The sequence below is a fragment of the Echiichthys vipera genome, assembly GCF_963691815.1.
Source record: "Echiichthys vipera genome assembly, chromosome: 16".
Classification (NCBI taxonomy): domain Eukaryota; kingdom Metazoa; phylum Chordata; class Actinopteri; order Perciformes; family Trachinidae; genus Echiichthys; species Echiichthys vipera.
The window spans coordinates 15,630,957-15,644,892 of NC_139841.1; the positions used below are offsets into that span (position 1 = coordinate 15,630,957).

Genomic DNA, 13,936 nt, shown 5'->3' on the forward strand with positions numbered 1-13,936 from the left:
CTATGACTTACTTATGGCATGGTAAGTGCATCATAAGTAAGACTTTATTAGCCTGACTATTATCAGTGGCTGATTTGAGCTCGTCGTACTGTGTACATACTGTGTGAACTGAATACTTTTGCCTGTTTCATCATTATTTCATCATTTACTTCAACAGCTGTCTGTTGAGCTGTCCGAAAAAGAAAGAGGCAGACATATTTCTGTGTTGATATCTTTATATTGAAATTCATGAAGTATACACAATGCATCCTACACTATTACAATATCCACACGTTGATAATGTTTTTGTTGATGGATGATAAAGCTACGTTTTGGCATTGAATTAACCAAACAGCAGTCTGACTGAGAAGCTTGGTGCAAAATCAACATTAAAAAACATAAAACATTGTCGTGGATTAAACTGTAGTACGGCAGCAGGTTGGTAGGTACAAGTAGGCAACATTAGTTATAGTTACAGAGTAGAAAATCATAAACAAAGACTCAATATTCATTCTCTCAATGTCTGTTATATACAACCCAGTGCCTGGAGGAACGGCTCTTTAGTCTTTTTTCTTTTTCAACTTCATCTGGACCCTTCCTCTGACATCACCAGTAGATTTCAGCCAATCAGATTCCACCTTCAAGTTAGATGCAATTTACAGTAACTGGTCATTTCAGATCGACCAAAGAAATACAGCTTTCAATTTTCTTTTCTTCAGTCTAAACTGATCAGTAAAGTATGAATAGAAAACTGGAATATTGTTGAGCCCCATTTCAAGTTGGCTAAATATAAACTCTCTCACACACACAAGCACTTTTTAAACCCCCCATACCCTCTGGATTGATTTAGAGTGCATATCGGACTGACCTCTGATCACACCCCATTGAAGTCCTGCGACTGACCTGTGATACTGATCCACTCTTTAGGTGCAGAGTTTCACTTCTGGCAGTTGACAAGTGGCCCTGTGTGTGGCTTTTCTGCATCTATATTCACAACAGTGCGTGTGTATACGCTCAGTGGCCACTTCAACCCTCTCAGTACTGGCTAAAACCGTCGTTTGCCCTCCTGAACATGGTGAATTCTTTGGGCCGTGAATTTCACAGGGATTTTTGCTCCGCGCTGGTTCGATAAAGTCGATCAATTTCTGCATTATTTTTTGGGGAAGCTGCTTGTGCTGTGGTTATCCTGTTCCACCCAATCCCAAAGGTGCTCTCACTGAGTCTAGTTTCTGTCATGTTACTGGATCTATATTGAGATGATGAGCACTCAGCCAAGAAGAAATACTCTTGGACAGTTACAATGCTTTTGGCCACTGTTGCGTTAAGGAACCCCAAGAAAATGCTCTCAGAATCTACCTTTAACTCAACACTGGATACAAACTTTTTGTGCTAAATTTGACCCTCCCATCACTCCAATCATCAATCACCAGGTTTCGGCGAACACCTGCCTCTTGTTGTCTCGTCTTCTTGGTCTTAGCTGTCAAACAGGGACACAGCCAACATTGGACAAATCCTGCGTACACTGTGCTGAAAGTATCTCCGTCCTTGTGCCCTTCCTGTTTTAAACATCTTTTTTTCGCAGGTGACCTCTCTCCCTGATGAGGCATGTTTTTTGTTTTTGCTGCTGACTGCATTAAAAGACAACCGTCCTTATCTAGCACCGGTAACCATTCTGTCTTTCATATCCAACATCTTACTCTTTCTATTTTTGCTAGATGGTGACCAAATGTCCTAACCTTGGAAGACATGCAGTTAATGATTGCTTTAACAAACCGGTGTAACAGTGTAATTCAGTTTGTGTGTGTAGTGGTAAAAGAGATCCTAAAGGTCTGAATGAAGTATGAAAAATAACACAGCCTGCCACCCTGCACTAAAAAGCATCACACATGACCCTGCCAGTCAAGGTCAGAGGGCAAATATCACAGAGCAGCTGGTGCCAGAGAGCACAAGAGGTTTTTTTTTTTTTGACAGGTGTGTTCAAGTGCAGCGGGAATTACAACGCTGTGTTTGTGTGTGTACGCACTTTCCATTTTCTCTTAAAGTGATGTTTATGGTTTGTAACAAGCATTGCACCACTCTGGGGTTAAACAGTGATCTAACATACAAACATACACGGTATAATACATGCGGAGGTTTCAATGGTTTGGAGCTTTTTTTAGTTTCTTTGTGCTGGGAGGACATCCAAACCAAACAAAGCTCAAGCATGTTTTATTTCTGAAATGATGCTGCTGTTGACAGCTTTTATGCTTTTGTTCTCACTGTAAATTATTTACTCATATCCACTAGTATCATCTTTATCGACCTTCAGATCAAGGCTTTGTCAGCGAACTTTTCTTTAGCATCATTCATATACACATTTGAACATTAAAGGAAACTAGACAACTGGGGAAACTCCCCCCTCCCCTTTACATGCATGCACACACTCATAACCTTAGTGCTTTTTCTTTCCCTTGGACCTCCACACGCTCCCTCGCTTTTGCTTTTATACCACATTTTAAAATTATTTCAGTCAATTATTTATGCATTCACACAACATTTTTCTTCAGTCTCACACACGTGAACACATACACCTCACAGTCAACACAAAAAAAAAAAAACATGCACTCATACACACACATATGCTCATTACATAAGCACATTCATGTACATACATAGAAAAAAAAAGGTATTCAACGTAAATTAGAAAAAGCTCAGTTTTGAAAAGGCGTCTATAAGCTCTCGTACCTAAAACAAACATTTTACAGGGACTGGTTGGTTTGTGCCAGTAGTTTAGAGAGGAGCACGCAGAACAGTAAGGAAGGACGGAGTGTTTCTTCCTCTATCCCGTCAGGACAGTAACTGTTCAGATGTCCTACCTTCCTTCTGCGGGTCTTTAATATCAGCAGTACAAAGACAGAAATAAATGAAGCATATTTTTTCTTATTACGCTTTTCTTTCTGTGACCGGTGGAAGCACATCGTGTCTCTGGGGAAAGTGGTTCTGCTGTACTTCATCTTATGTTTTTCAACCCCTTCTCATCAGCACATTTGGCTGTAGTCATTTGGGGTTGGAGGGGAGAATAAATGGATGGGGGGGGGGGGGGGTCATTAGATCAGGAGCGGTGGGAACAGGGAAACATGAGGACATTCTTGATAAGAAGGACACGCAACACAATCTGTAGTAATGGTCATCCTGGGATTTTACGGTCAATGTTCAAGTTAAAGTTACAGCCCGCTGTGTTAAGTTAGGCGTCCAGAGGTTTCAGTGTGGTGAGTTGCACTGATCTCCAGACATGATCTAGATAACAGCGGGTGACGGGGTTATCAGGTTAGGTGGTCTCCTTGCCCTGGGTGCCAGTGACGGTCTTGATAGAGCTGAGTGTTCGGTTGAACCAGGTCTTCTTGGCGGCCTGCACTTCGTTGAGGGCCAGACCCAGGTGGTGCTCCAGGTCCTGATTGAAGAGGAAAGAGAACTATCACTATGGTGATCACAAAACAACAGGGGTTGAAACAATCTCGCTGATAAAAAGCTAAATTAACAGATTTTGATTCTTGTTTTTCAAGAGTACAGGCCTAGTGTCTAATTTTTTCCACTCTGCCTTTCCTCAATCAGCAACTTTGATCCCATTGACCTTCACACTGTAACAGACACTATTAATCATATGAAGTTCTCATCTTTCTTTTGCTGATAAAACCCCTTGCAAAGCTCCTTGTTGTCGTTGGTGAGAAACTTTCATCATGCTCCCCATCTTATGGTAACGCCCTGTTTGTCGCCATAATCCCTCTCGAAGAAAACCAATCTATTTTATTTTTTACTTAATTTCAAAAACGATTTCCACACTGACTGTGAAATGACAGCAACTGTGCTCAACAGTTTGAAAGCTCCCCATTTTAACAAGACTGCTCCTCTCTAATTTCATTGACCTCAACGCTGACACTGCTAATTACTGCAATGTCATCATTCATTTAAAAAATTAAAGTCGAGCTCACCGGAAACAATCTCAATTTCCTTAACCACATCTTGTTCATAGCTGGTTTGCCTCTGCTGCCCTGCTACTTTCTTATGGGCTGTTCATCAAGATGATAACAGAAATATGACCTCCCCCTATGATTGCTGTGCAGGTGACACCCTCTTAAACATAAAGCTGGTAGTCTAGATATTAAGAAATGGATGTTCCAAACCCAGACTGCATCTGGACTCCAGCAGTATTCTCCAAATTAAATTGAATTCGATATGGTCTTAAAGTAGGCATGGGATTATCTGTCAACACGATATTGGTTAGCCAAGATAATAGTCCTCATGTGTCCAGGATAACAAATATATTCAATTACGCAACGCCATTTATGAATTTCCCCCAGCGGTGCAAGGCTGTGGCTCTATGAACGAGGCTGTCTGTGTTTAGTTGATCTGTCTAATAACTGCAGGACAGCCGAGTATCTAAACTAAAAGTCAGTTGAGTGGGTGAAGTGAAGATAATGTTGTCGGTAGTGAACGACGTGCATTATTTATCATACTGACAGCTTCAGTGTTTTAAAGCGGAGCTTAACTAAGTCCCAACCACAGCGACTTCCTGGTTGATCCAATAATGAAGTGCCAAAAACTGCAGATTGCCGAGAGGCCACTAGTGGCAGGTTTCATAAAAGAGCAATTTCTCATTGAGTCCATATTAAACAGGCCGTTTTCACAGCATAATTAAACCTATTTAAGGCCTGGTACAAAAAAACATTGTAGTCTGTATGTTTAGGTCCTATCTCCATGACAACACTGGGGGGGGGGGAGCTAGCCACTGGCCCTCACTTCTCCTCGGAGGTGTACGTCAGCCAGATGGACGCATCTCCCTCCCCCCAACTTCGCATAAATGCCATTTTTGGGTAAGAGGAAATTAGTTAGTTAGTCTGACAAGATGGCGTCTCCTGTAGGCCAGTAGGGTTGGGTCAAGTTGAGAGAACGGACCTCGACGGAGAGGCTATGTCCATTTTTTATACAGTCATTGAGCAAAACCTGAGAATATTCCCAGTTCATGCAAAACTAATGTGGTGGCAAAAGGTGACACTGGTGATGGAGACGAAATCGGTATAGCGCCCACCCCTATCTTAAAGGCTGTCAAAGTGGTGCTGAATGTGTCACTGCAACAAAGGTCAGTGTAGCAGGCTCACTGTGATTCAAGGCCTGTCTGTTTAATGGCTACATTTGGGTCATGGGTCGTGATGGGAGCTGAAATAGTAATTCAAGTTATATTGCAACTCGGTAGATAAGTCATAACTTGTAAGCTCCTCCAGCATCAAGAGGTGTATAAACATGTCACAGGGAAAACCATTGAATTTGTGTGGCCTTGTTTGTGTGTGAATTTTGAGCTCTCAGACTTTAGTTTTGATTCGGGCCAAAGTTGTGTGTTAGTGTACCTGGATTTTGCACTCGGCCTCCACCAGCTGCAGTTTGGTCTGGGCTAGTTCCAGCTCCATCTCTCTCAGCTGGTTCTTCAAACCCTCCTTCTCCTCATCAGTCTCCTCAGTCCCCCCGGCAGATGCTGTGGTCACACGCACACGACCTTCTTTGTTGAAAAGACTACTGCACTTCTCACAGCCTTCCACTTTGGACTAGAGAGCGATAAAAGAAAGAGGGCAAAGGTTTGAGGAAAAACAAGGTAATAACTCACAACTTTCTACCAGCTGCAAGTAAAAATATGAGAAAAGAAAGAAGAGAAAGAAAGGCTGATGCTGTACAAAAAACTGCAAATGCGTGAAACAATGTCGGCTGGTCACAAACTTGCGCAAATTACAGAAACGGTACACTAAATAGCATTTCCGAAAACATTTTATGTAAGAAATAGGCAATATACTGTAGTAACAGAATATTGGGTCATGAAAATTTGATCTGAGTTGATTGTGAGCCTGGTACACTGCTCTGAATGCACCTGCTGACTGGACGGTGATGCTGTCAGTCATCATTCTTAAACCCGCCCCAGGTCGGAGAAAGCCTTTTTATATGGGGAGCACACTCTACCAGTTGAGCTACTGGGGCATCCCTATTATGTCATTTTAGTGTCTTACTATATTGTGACTTTTTTAATAGCATACTATTATATGACATGATGTGTGTGTCCAAGCTAAATGCAATTATCTGCAGCCATGTCATTCTGTGAGGTGCCCCGTCTATCTTTTTGCAGTAGACATATTTTTATAATTTGAGAAAAGACTGCGCTCTGTTTAGTTACTGAAGCATGGCATCTCATTAGTGTAGCTGGTAACTATGTTTTCCCTCTTCTGTCAGGGCTGCACCCTCCACCCTGCATATTTGTCAAAGAGCTCTTTTGGGTGCCCTTGTATGTGATGAGCTATTATTGGGAACAGAGCATTGGTGTAAGCAGCAACAGAAACCCAACGGAGCCTTACTGACTGTGCTGCTAGACAACACCCTATTAAGCTACTTTTACTACATTTTCTACATCATTATCCTTAAGATTTAAGATACCTTGTTTCTAGCGGCCTCTTTGGCGGTAAGATGTAACTTCAGATGAGCCCATTCTTTTAGAACCCTCCATCTTGTCAAGTTCATATGTGTTGACTTTTTATACACACATTCTCCTCTGTATTCTGAGTCCATCCACTATACAGTATGTTACCCTCTTACACTTTTGCACTACAAGCCTGACTCAGAATATGGAAGTTCCAGATTTCCAATTACAAGTGAACGCAGCATAACAGTAGTGATGAGTTCGGCCAACCGTTGTCAGCAGTGTCACTAACACGGCGGCCTATTTACATCTAGCCCAGGAATGTCACCAGACACAGATATTTGAATACTTGGCAAAAAGGCAAGTACAAGTGCTTTCATTAGTGGGTCACATGACCATTGTTTTAACCCACTCTTTGATACATAATAATTTAACAGACAATTAACTAGATGAAAATCTTTTTACGGATTGTATCTTTAACTAATGTACCTATCACTGTGGGAAAGTCTCTTTGCCAGACGATCTAAGGTATACTGGAGGTGTAAAAATACCCACTCAGACTAATCCAAGGTAATACTACTGCCGTACAGATACATACAGTACGTAAGAATGATAGTTTTACTGTTCCTGCTTCACTTGCTCTTTCTAAGTTTGGCTCTTGGCTACCAAACTGCAGTGCAGGTTAGGTCCTGTACTGTAGGCTGTCTCCACTTTAGATATACTTGTGCCTTAGCACGTAGCATTGTCAAAAGCACCTCAATTCATAACAGTATTGCATTGGAATAAACTGTCAATTGAGTTCAAAGCTGAATGGTAATTATACATAACCTTTCCAGACTCATCACTGCAGAAGTGGATGAGAGCATTAACGAAGCAGCAGAGTGCCCGAGCTGAAATTGTTTCTGTCGTCACTTTAAATAAGAGTTTTAGTGAATAAGTATGTCACTATATTATTTAAACATTTCTAATTAACAGTTACAATTATCAATTATTCACAGCAGATCACTGTTTGCATGCTTCAGCTGTAATAACAATTGCTCACAGTGCATTTGCATCACTAAAAGGACAAGAATAAACAAGTTGATAGACTTGCAGACATTTACCTTGAACACACGCAGAAACACTAGTACATTCTTGGTGCCAAAACACTTTTGTCTGTCCTTTTGTGAGTCCTTGGGCAGCCCAGACAGAGCTCCCTGCCAAAATGGCCTTTCTCCCAGCTACAGTCTAAATAAACAGCTTGCCAGCCAACTGTGCAAGTACTGGAAGTGAGATGCCTGGCCCTGGCTCCTTGGCCTAACTCCTCATTCTTCCCCCAATAGCTTTGATTTCACTGCCAAGCAATGACAATGAAATGCCAACAATGTCCCCAACATACCTGCAAAGTTGGGAATGAGAGATCTAAACTGTGCTGTGCATTTCAACTCTGATGGTCTACATCGAGGTAACAGCTGGATCTTATATTGTTAAAGAGGGTTTCAGTGTAAGTGACCATGCATCAACTTAATCATTGTAGACAATTGCAGATCAAAAAATTGAGGAGTTACATACTGTGAATAAAAGACAAATGCATTAATATATTTGTCGCTAACAGCACAGCTCTGATTGTGCTCCATTTATAGTCCGGATTGTTAATCTACAGCATGTGTTTGAGTGCACACGGACAACAGTGTTTCAAGGTGTGTGTGTTTGTGTGTAAAACTCACCCGGATTTTCTCCAGTTCTCCTCGGTTAGCCGTCTGTTGTTTCTCCAGTCGTTCACTCAGCTGGGAGCAGATCTATGTGGAGCAAAGACAGAGACGGCTGTTTAGCAAGTTTGTTCAGTTATGGTGCATTCAGGCTGCCGTCACCGTGAACAACATTCACCCAAAGTCTGTTGAATTTCTACTGAGCCATTCAACATGACACTCACTAGAGTTGCGCTGTGTTTGGTTTCATTGTCGCATAATCTTTTGATTTTTTTCTAGATTGATCTCTAAAATTTTTTCCGAAAGTCCGAGATTACATGGCCCCAACTCAAAGATGTTCGGCTTACTGTCAAAAAGGGAGTAAAGAAACCAGGAAATATTGACATTTAAGAAGCCAGAACCAGAAAATGTTGAATTTTTCTTTCTTAAAAAAATGACCCAAACACAATCGATGATCCAAAATAATTTATATAATCGATTACCCTTTGCAGCTCTATAGTTTACTAAAGATAAATAATTAAGATTATAATCAACAATAATAATTACAATAAGAATAATACTTTATACTACTAATAATTATTGTTATAATACAGATGCGGTAGCTTGTTTACATTTATTGAGTTTTGAAAACTGTACATATATAATATGCTCATATTATATTAATATGAGTTTAGAAAATTGGTTCTACAACGGTTGCAGAATGAAATGAAATGTAGAAAATATAAATTTCTATTACATTATATATCAGTCAATGTATGTCATTATTAACGTCATAAACTGGGGAATAAAAAAAATCAATCACCCTCCATTTCCTTTCACCCTAATAAGCTTCTACTATTTTCAGTTGTGTTACCTCACAACATATTTAAAATAATTCAAAATTGGGAAATAACTGTTCCTCTAAGGACAAATATTAGAAAGCTATTTTGAATTGCACTTCTTGTGACCATGTCAACTTTGCACAACCTTGTCTCTTCCTTGTTTGTGTTACTTGGTAATTCACTCTCTGTGGTAGAGACTTCATCCTCTTACTCTTAAGTCCATTAGTGGTGTCATAAGGTCTTGATTTTCCAGCAGGGTTCACCGGATGCACGAGTATGCATGTGCATCCTCACATATACCCAATCTCTTTTTCTTCTCTTTCTACACCTATAACCCACAGCTACAAACACGCTGACAGACACACACACACACACCCACACACTTGTGCTCTAGCTTGCCGACGAACAGAGAAATCGATGTGACATGAGTCATTTTAACGGGAACATCGGGTCATCCCACCTCTCTGTAGACAGACGATCTATCTCTCTATCTGCTCCTGCTCTCTGCATATCTCTCTGGTTCCCTGTGGCATATACTGTATATCTTTTCATCCTCCTCCTTTAGAGATCAATCTATATATCTTTAACCAAGCAGATATCCATCTCTCTCCTCCTACGTGTCTTTTATCTTTTTCTCCTGTCATCCTCTGCTTCATTTGCTCTCAGATGCCATTACTGGACATATTGCTCTGTCTTCCCTTCATCACTACTGATCACTTATCCCTCTTGATTTTGCAGCTGCCTCCTTGCTCCTTTACTCTCCCTGCTCCCCCTTTAACTAGCGCTACTCGATGGCATGTTGTATCTCTTTTTACTTTGTAAAGCTTTAACTTGGGCCGCTAGTTTTCTCCTCCACAGAGGCACATTAAGCATTTTCCCTTCTCTAGGTATTTCTTCTAGAATTTGTAGAGCTGAGAGGGACATGGTGGGGAGGACGTTGTGTTCTGCAGGCATTTCAAGTCTAGGTAAGACGGGGTACATGTCGGTCTACAGTCAGGAATCCTTAACGCTGTACCATCCGCAAGCAAGCTCTAAAGGATTGTTTTGCTTATTTAAATTCAGAATGAGTAGAGTTTTAGTTTTCTTCATTGTTGTTATTGTTTTTTGACACATTTATGTCTCATAAATGATTTTTTTGCTAATAGTTCACGCTCAAGACCTAAGGGACATTTTTAGAAAAAAATGTTTTTAATTTTTAATTTTCTCGAAATATTTTGTTGTCCAGGATCAAAATATTTTAAAACTGTAGGCAATAAAATAAATATAATGCTAACAGGGCCTCAGAGACACATCACTGACACAAGCTGCAGTAACTGACAGTACCCGGGAGGTCTGAGTTAGGCTCCGCTCCTATACAAGAGGGATTACAATTCACCACTCCACACTGTTTTTAGCTTCACCATTAACAGACGTTTCTCTGTCCTTGTGGGCTGGAGGGGCAATTAGCACACAAAGCTTTTTTGGCTCTAATCCCACAAAAACGAAACTTGGCATTCGCAGCCACTGAAATAGGAAAATGCTATTTGAAGAATGATTTGAGTTATCTGGGTTGGAAAACAATGCAGGCTATTTTAGTGCATTCCTCAATTTGTCAATCCCAGAGGATTGAATGCTGCTGTCCTCCGTCAGCGCTCTCCTCCACAGGCTTCTGTTCATGTTCCCCCTCTCCATCTATCATCTCCTTCCTCCCTGACACAAAAAGAACTATTTTTGACAAAGCTCCATTTTCGCATTTTGCTCCGCTGAGCTTCATGCTAGCAATCTGAAGGCTGCTTTTGCTTATAATACACACACAAACGCACACAGCCATGAAATTCCTGATAGTTCTTAATCAGTTTTCAGATTTGCTTGCCAATATTTTTAGACTTAGGTGAAGTTAAGGTCTGTTTCTAAATTAGTCCCCTGGTTATTTTTGTCTGCCTCCACAAGGAGCGTTAGGAGCTGGGTTGTAGCATAATGTCTCTGTGCTGATGTTAATAGTACTTGATCTGGGTAGGTTTATATTTAAGCATTAAGTGACAGGATGAGAACTGAAAGAATGAAAATCACCTTTAGAGGAATTTGGAGAGACAGCATCTCAAAATATGCTCACAGGCTCTGTCATCAAAGGCTCTGGGTTCAGCTAAGGGACATGTGGTAAAATGATCTGTTTCTCCTTCACAAACTAGATGAATGAATGAAAACATGTCGCTTTTATAATTTATGGCTAGTCTTGCCACTGTAATGGCTTGATTAGAGCACGGATATGAAAAGACCAGTCAAAAAAGGAAATATAAACAGAGAAGAGGCACTAAGCTCCACAAACAACAGTTCAGGATGAGGCACATTAGATACATCAAAACAGACAAAACTATAAGAAATAGTGAAACTAAATAAACAATGCTACAATCCACAGTCATTAAAATATGAAAAATCCACACTCTTAATGAAATGCATGCAACTTGAGCAGAGTATTATTGTACTGATAATGCCTGCCTGGCCTATTTAAAACATGAAAGGATCAGTGAAAGAACTTTACTTTTTTCATTTATGTTGTCTTTTTAAATGAATTATTAGGTAACTTCAGGCCATTACTTTGCCATGCAGCGATTGCTAAGGGCTGACAACTTAAACGTGGACCTACAGAAATACTGGTATCTGATCATCCAGCTACTAGTGCTGTTTTACTCTGTTATGTATGAATTTGCATCATCAATTAGCAAAGCTCCACCATGTTCTTTGTATCTTCCAGATCAATGAGCAGCTATATGCTCATCTACTTTTGATTTTTAAGTCCATAACTAAATTAAATCTCCGCCCCAGATTAGAATACATTATCTTATGTAAATAATTAGTGTCCAGCTGCTTAGGTTTTAACCAGAGCTTAGAGTTGTGACTTGTCTGGACCTATTTTTATCTCTTTACACTGGCTCCCAGTAGGTGTTAGGATTGATTTAATAATTTTATTGATTACCTTTAAGGCTCTTAATGGCCAAGCTCCTTGCTATACTTTGGACCTTTTAGCCCCATATGGACCTGTGTGAAGCTTGTGACATTGCAGCTTGTTTTGTGTGAGTTTGTTGTCTTAGGTTGCTGAGACTGTGAAATGACCGGCCCGAGAACATACGGAAAGGCTAGCGGACTCATTGTAATATTTTTTTATTGATTCTTTATTTTATCTATTATTTTATGCTTTATCTATTCATTTTATTAGAATCATTTTTGGTCCATTTTAATACATTGTATTTACCCGTATGGTTTGCCTTTTAATGCACTGTCCTTTGAGAAGCACTCTGATATCTGCTCTACAAATACAGATCATTATTATTATTACATAACTTTTCAATACTCGAACAACAATTACTTTTGGTAATTTGATGGTATTGTAATACTAGAGGATATGTTGTATTTTATAGATAGAATAGATAGAAATGAACACAGAAATGTGAGGAACAACTCCATGTAATTATGTTCTTATTGTGTATATCTTGCTCACTTTCATTTAAATGTTTTTTAGTTTTTTTTTTAACTTTTCATCATCTCTTCTCAACTTACATTTCTTACTTTTGTATTTAATTTTAGGTACGTATTCTTATTGGATGCATACATTTAATACACTTGTATAGATTGGTATAATTGTGTATAATGACCATTTTAAAAAGCCTTGGGGAGTTGGGTAGCCTTGGGCTGGTGGGAGGGGGGAGGTTAAGTGGATTAAAGGGGTTATGTTGTTGGATCTAAACTAAAATTCATACAAGGTTAAAAAAATGTATCAAGGAAATGGGTGGGTCTGCAACTGTTTACAGTTTCACTTCTCTAAAATGTTATGTGATTTAAACAGCAAGGCAGATGGTACTGTCTATGCAACGCTGTTGCTAGACTTCCTAATTTAAGTCTAAGTGATGTATGTACACAATCTATTCTAAGCCATGTTTCAGATATACAGTACATACCTGCTTGTATTCTCCAATAATTGAGCCGTTCTTCTTTATCTCTGATTCAGACTTATCAAGCTCTCGCCTGCACATCTCCTTCAGCTGTGGAAACAAACAAACACGGATACTGAGGCTGTTGGAGGGCACAGACCAATGGCAGGAGCAGAGGCCCCACAGAGCGTGTGACTGCCATGACATGTGAAGAAGACAGAAAAAGGTATTGGCAGACGTCAAGCTCAGGGCAAAGTCACACCCTCTACATAACCTTCATGCAAGCGCATAAATCATTCACAGCTACACCTACACATTCAACAGGACAGGAAACATTTGGAGGACAGCACTGAACACACACAGGGACAGAGGGCGCCAGCTCTACCCTTCACCTCAGAGGGATTCTTCATTGAACTCTAAACATCGAAGATGAACTGAAAGCCTTTGACACCGGAGGTTTGACACAGAGGACAGAGGATGCCCTGAAAATGTGTGGAATACAGTTTTTTTCTTCTGCCAATTGTATTGGGAACTAAACCACTAGTTTTTGTCAGTGGTTTCTGGTAGCTTTGATGAGAGCATAGATAACGGCTTTAGTTCCCCCTGTGTAAACTTAAACTGCTGTCTGATGGCAAGGTAGAAGGGTGAAACTGTTCTAAATAAAGCGAATACTTAAAATTATACTGACTTTTTTTGTAGGTGGGCCTTTTTTTGTGGCTAACGTGTGTTTATGCCTGTCCTCCTGCCTGTTTCTGCTAAGTGGGGAAGTGCCACCTGCCATTAGCTACCTCATATAACCCCACTGGTATAGTCAGTACTGCTACCTTAGAAGAAAATAAATGCAATGTTTATCCACCCCCAAAAATACAAATACAAGACAAAGACAAAAATACAGCAGGTAATTATACTAATCAACACTCCATCATCCACAGAGAGATACCTTATCAGTAAAATCATCCATCAGAGTGTTTGGTAGGAATAAAAACCTGCATACTCTTGGCTCTGTCCATAAGATAGACTGCTCAGTAACAGCCTGTCACATTGATATTTTATACTTCTTGCTAGTCTTGCTCTCGACCCCAGAATAGGTGATTTAAGTGGCATCTTTTC

General features: G+C 40.1%; 1 protein-coding gene across 3 annotated transcripts in view; it reads right to left on the reverse strand.

Moving 5' to 3' along the window:
• Positions 1-197: 197 nt before the first annotated feature.
• Positions 198-13,936, reverse strand: part of rabgap1 (RAB GTPase activating protein 1) — a 75,231-nt gene continuing 61,492 nt past the window's right edge. For all 3 annotated transcript variants that reach the window (XM_083929804.1, XM_083929802.1, XM_083929803.1), the window contains 4 exons: positions 12,854-12,937; positions 8,119-8,190; positions 5,361-5,555; positions 198-3,409 (listed from right to left, as the gene is read on the reverse strand). In XM_083929804.1, coding sequence (XP_083785930.1) covers positions 3,287-3,409; positions 5,361-5,555; positions 8,119-8,190; positions 12,854-12,937 — 474 coding nt within the window. In that variant the 3' untranslated portion in view covers positions 198-3,286. The remainder of the gene's footprint in view (positions 3,410-5,360; positions 5,556-8,118; positions 8,191-12,853; positions 12,938-13,936) is intronic.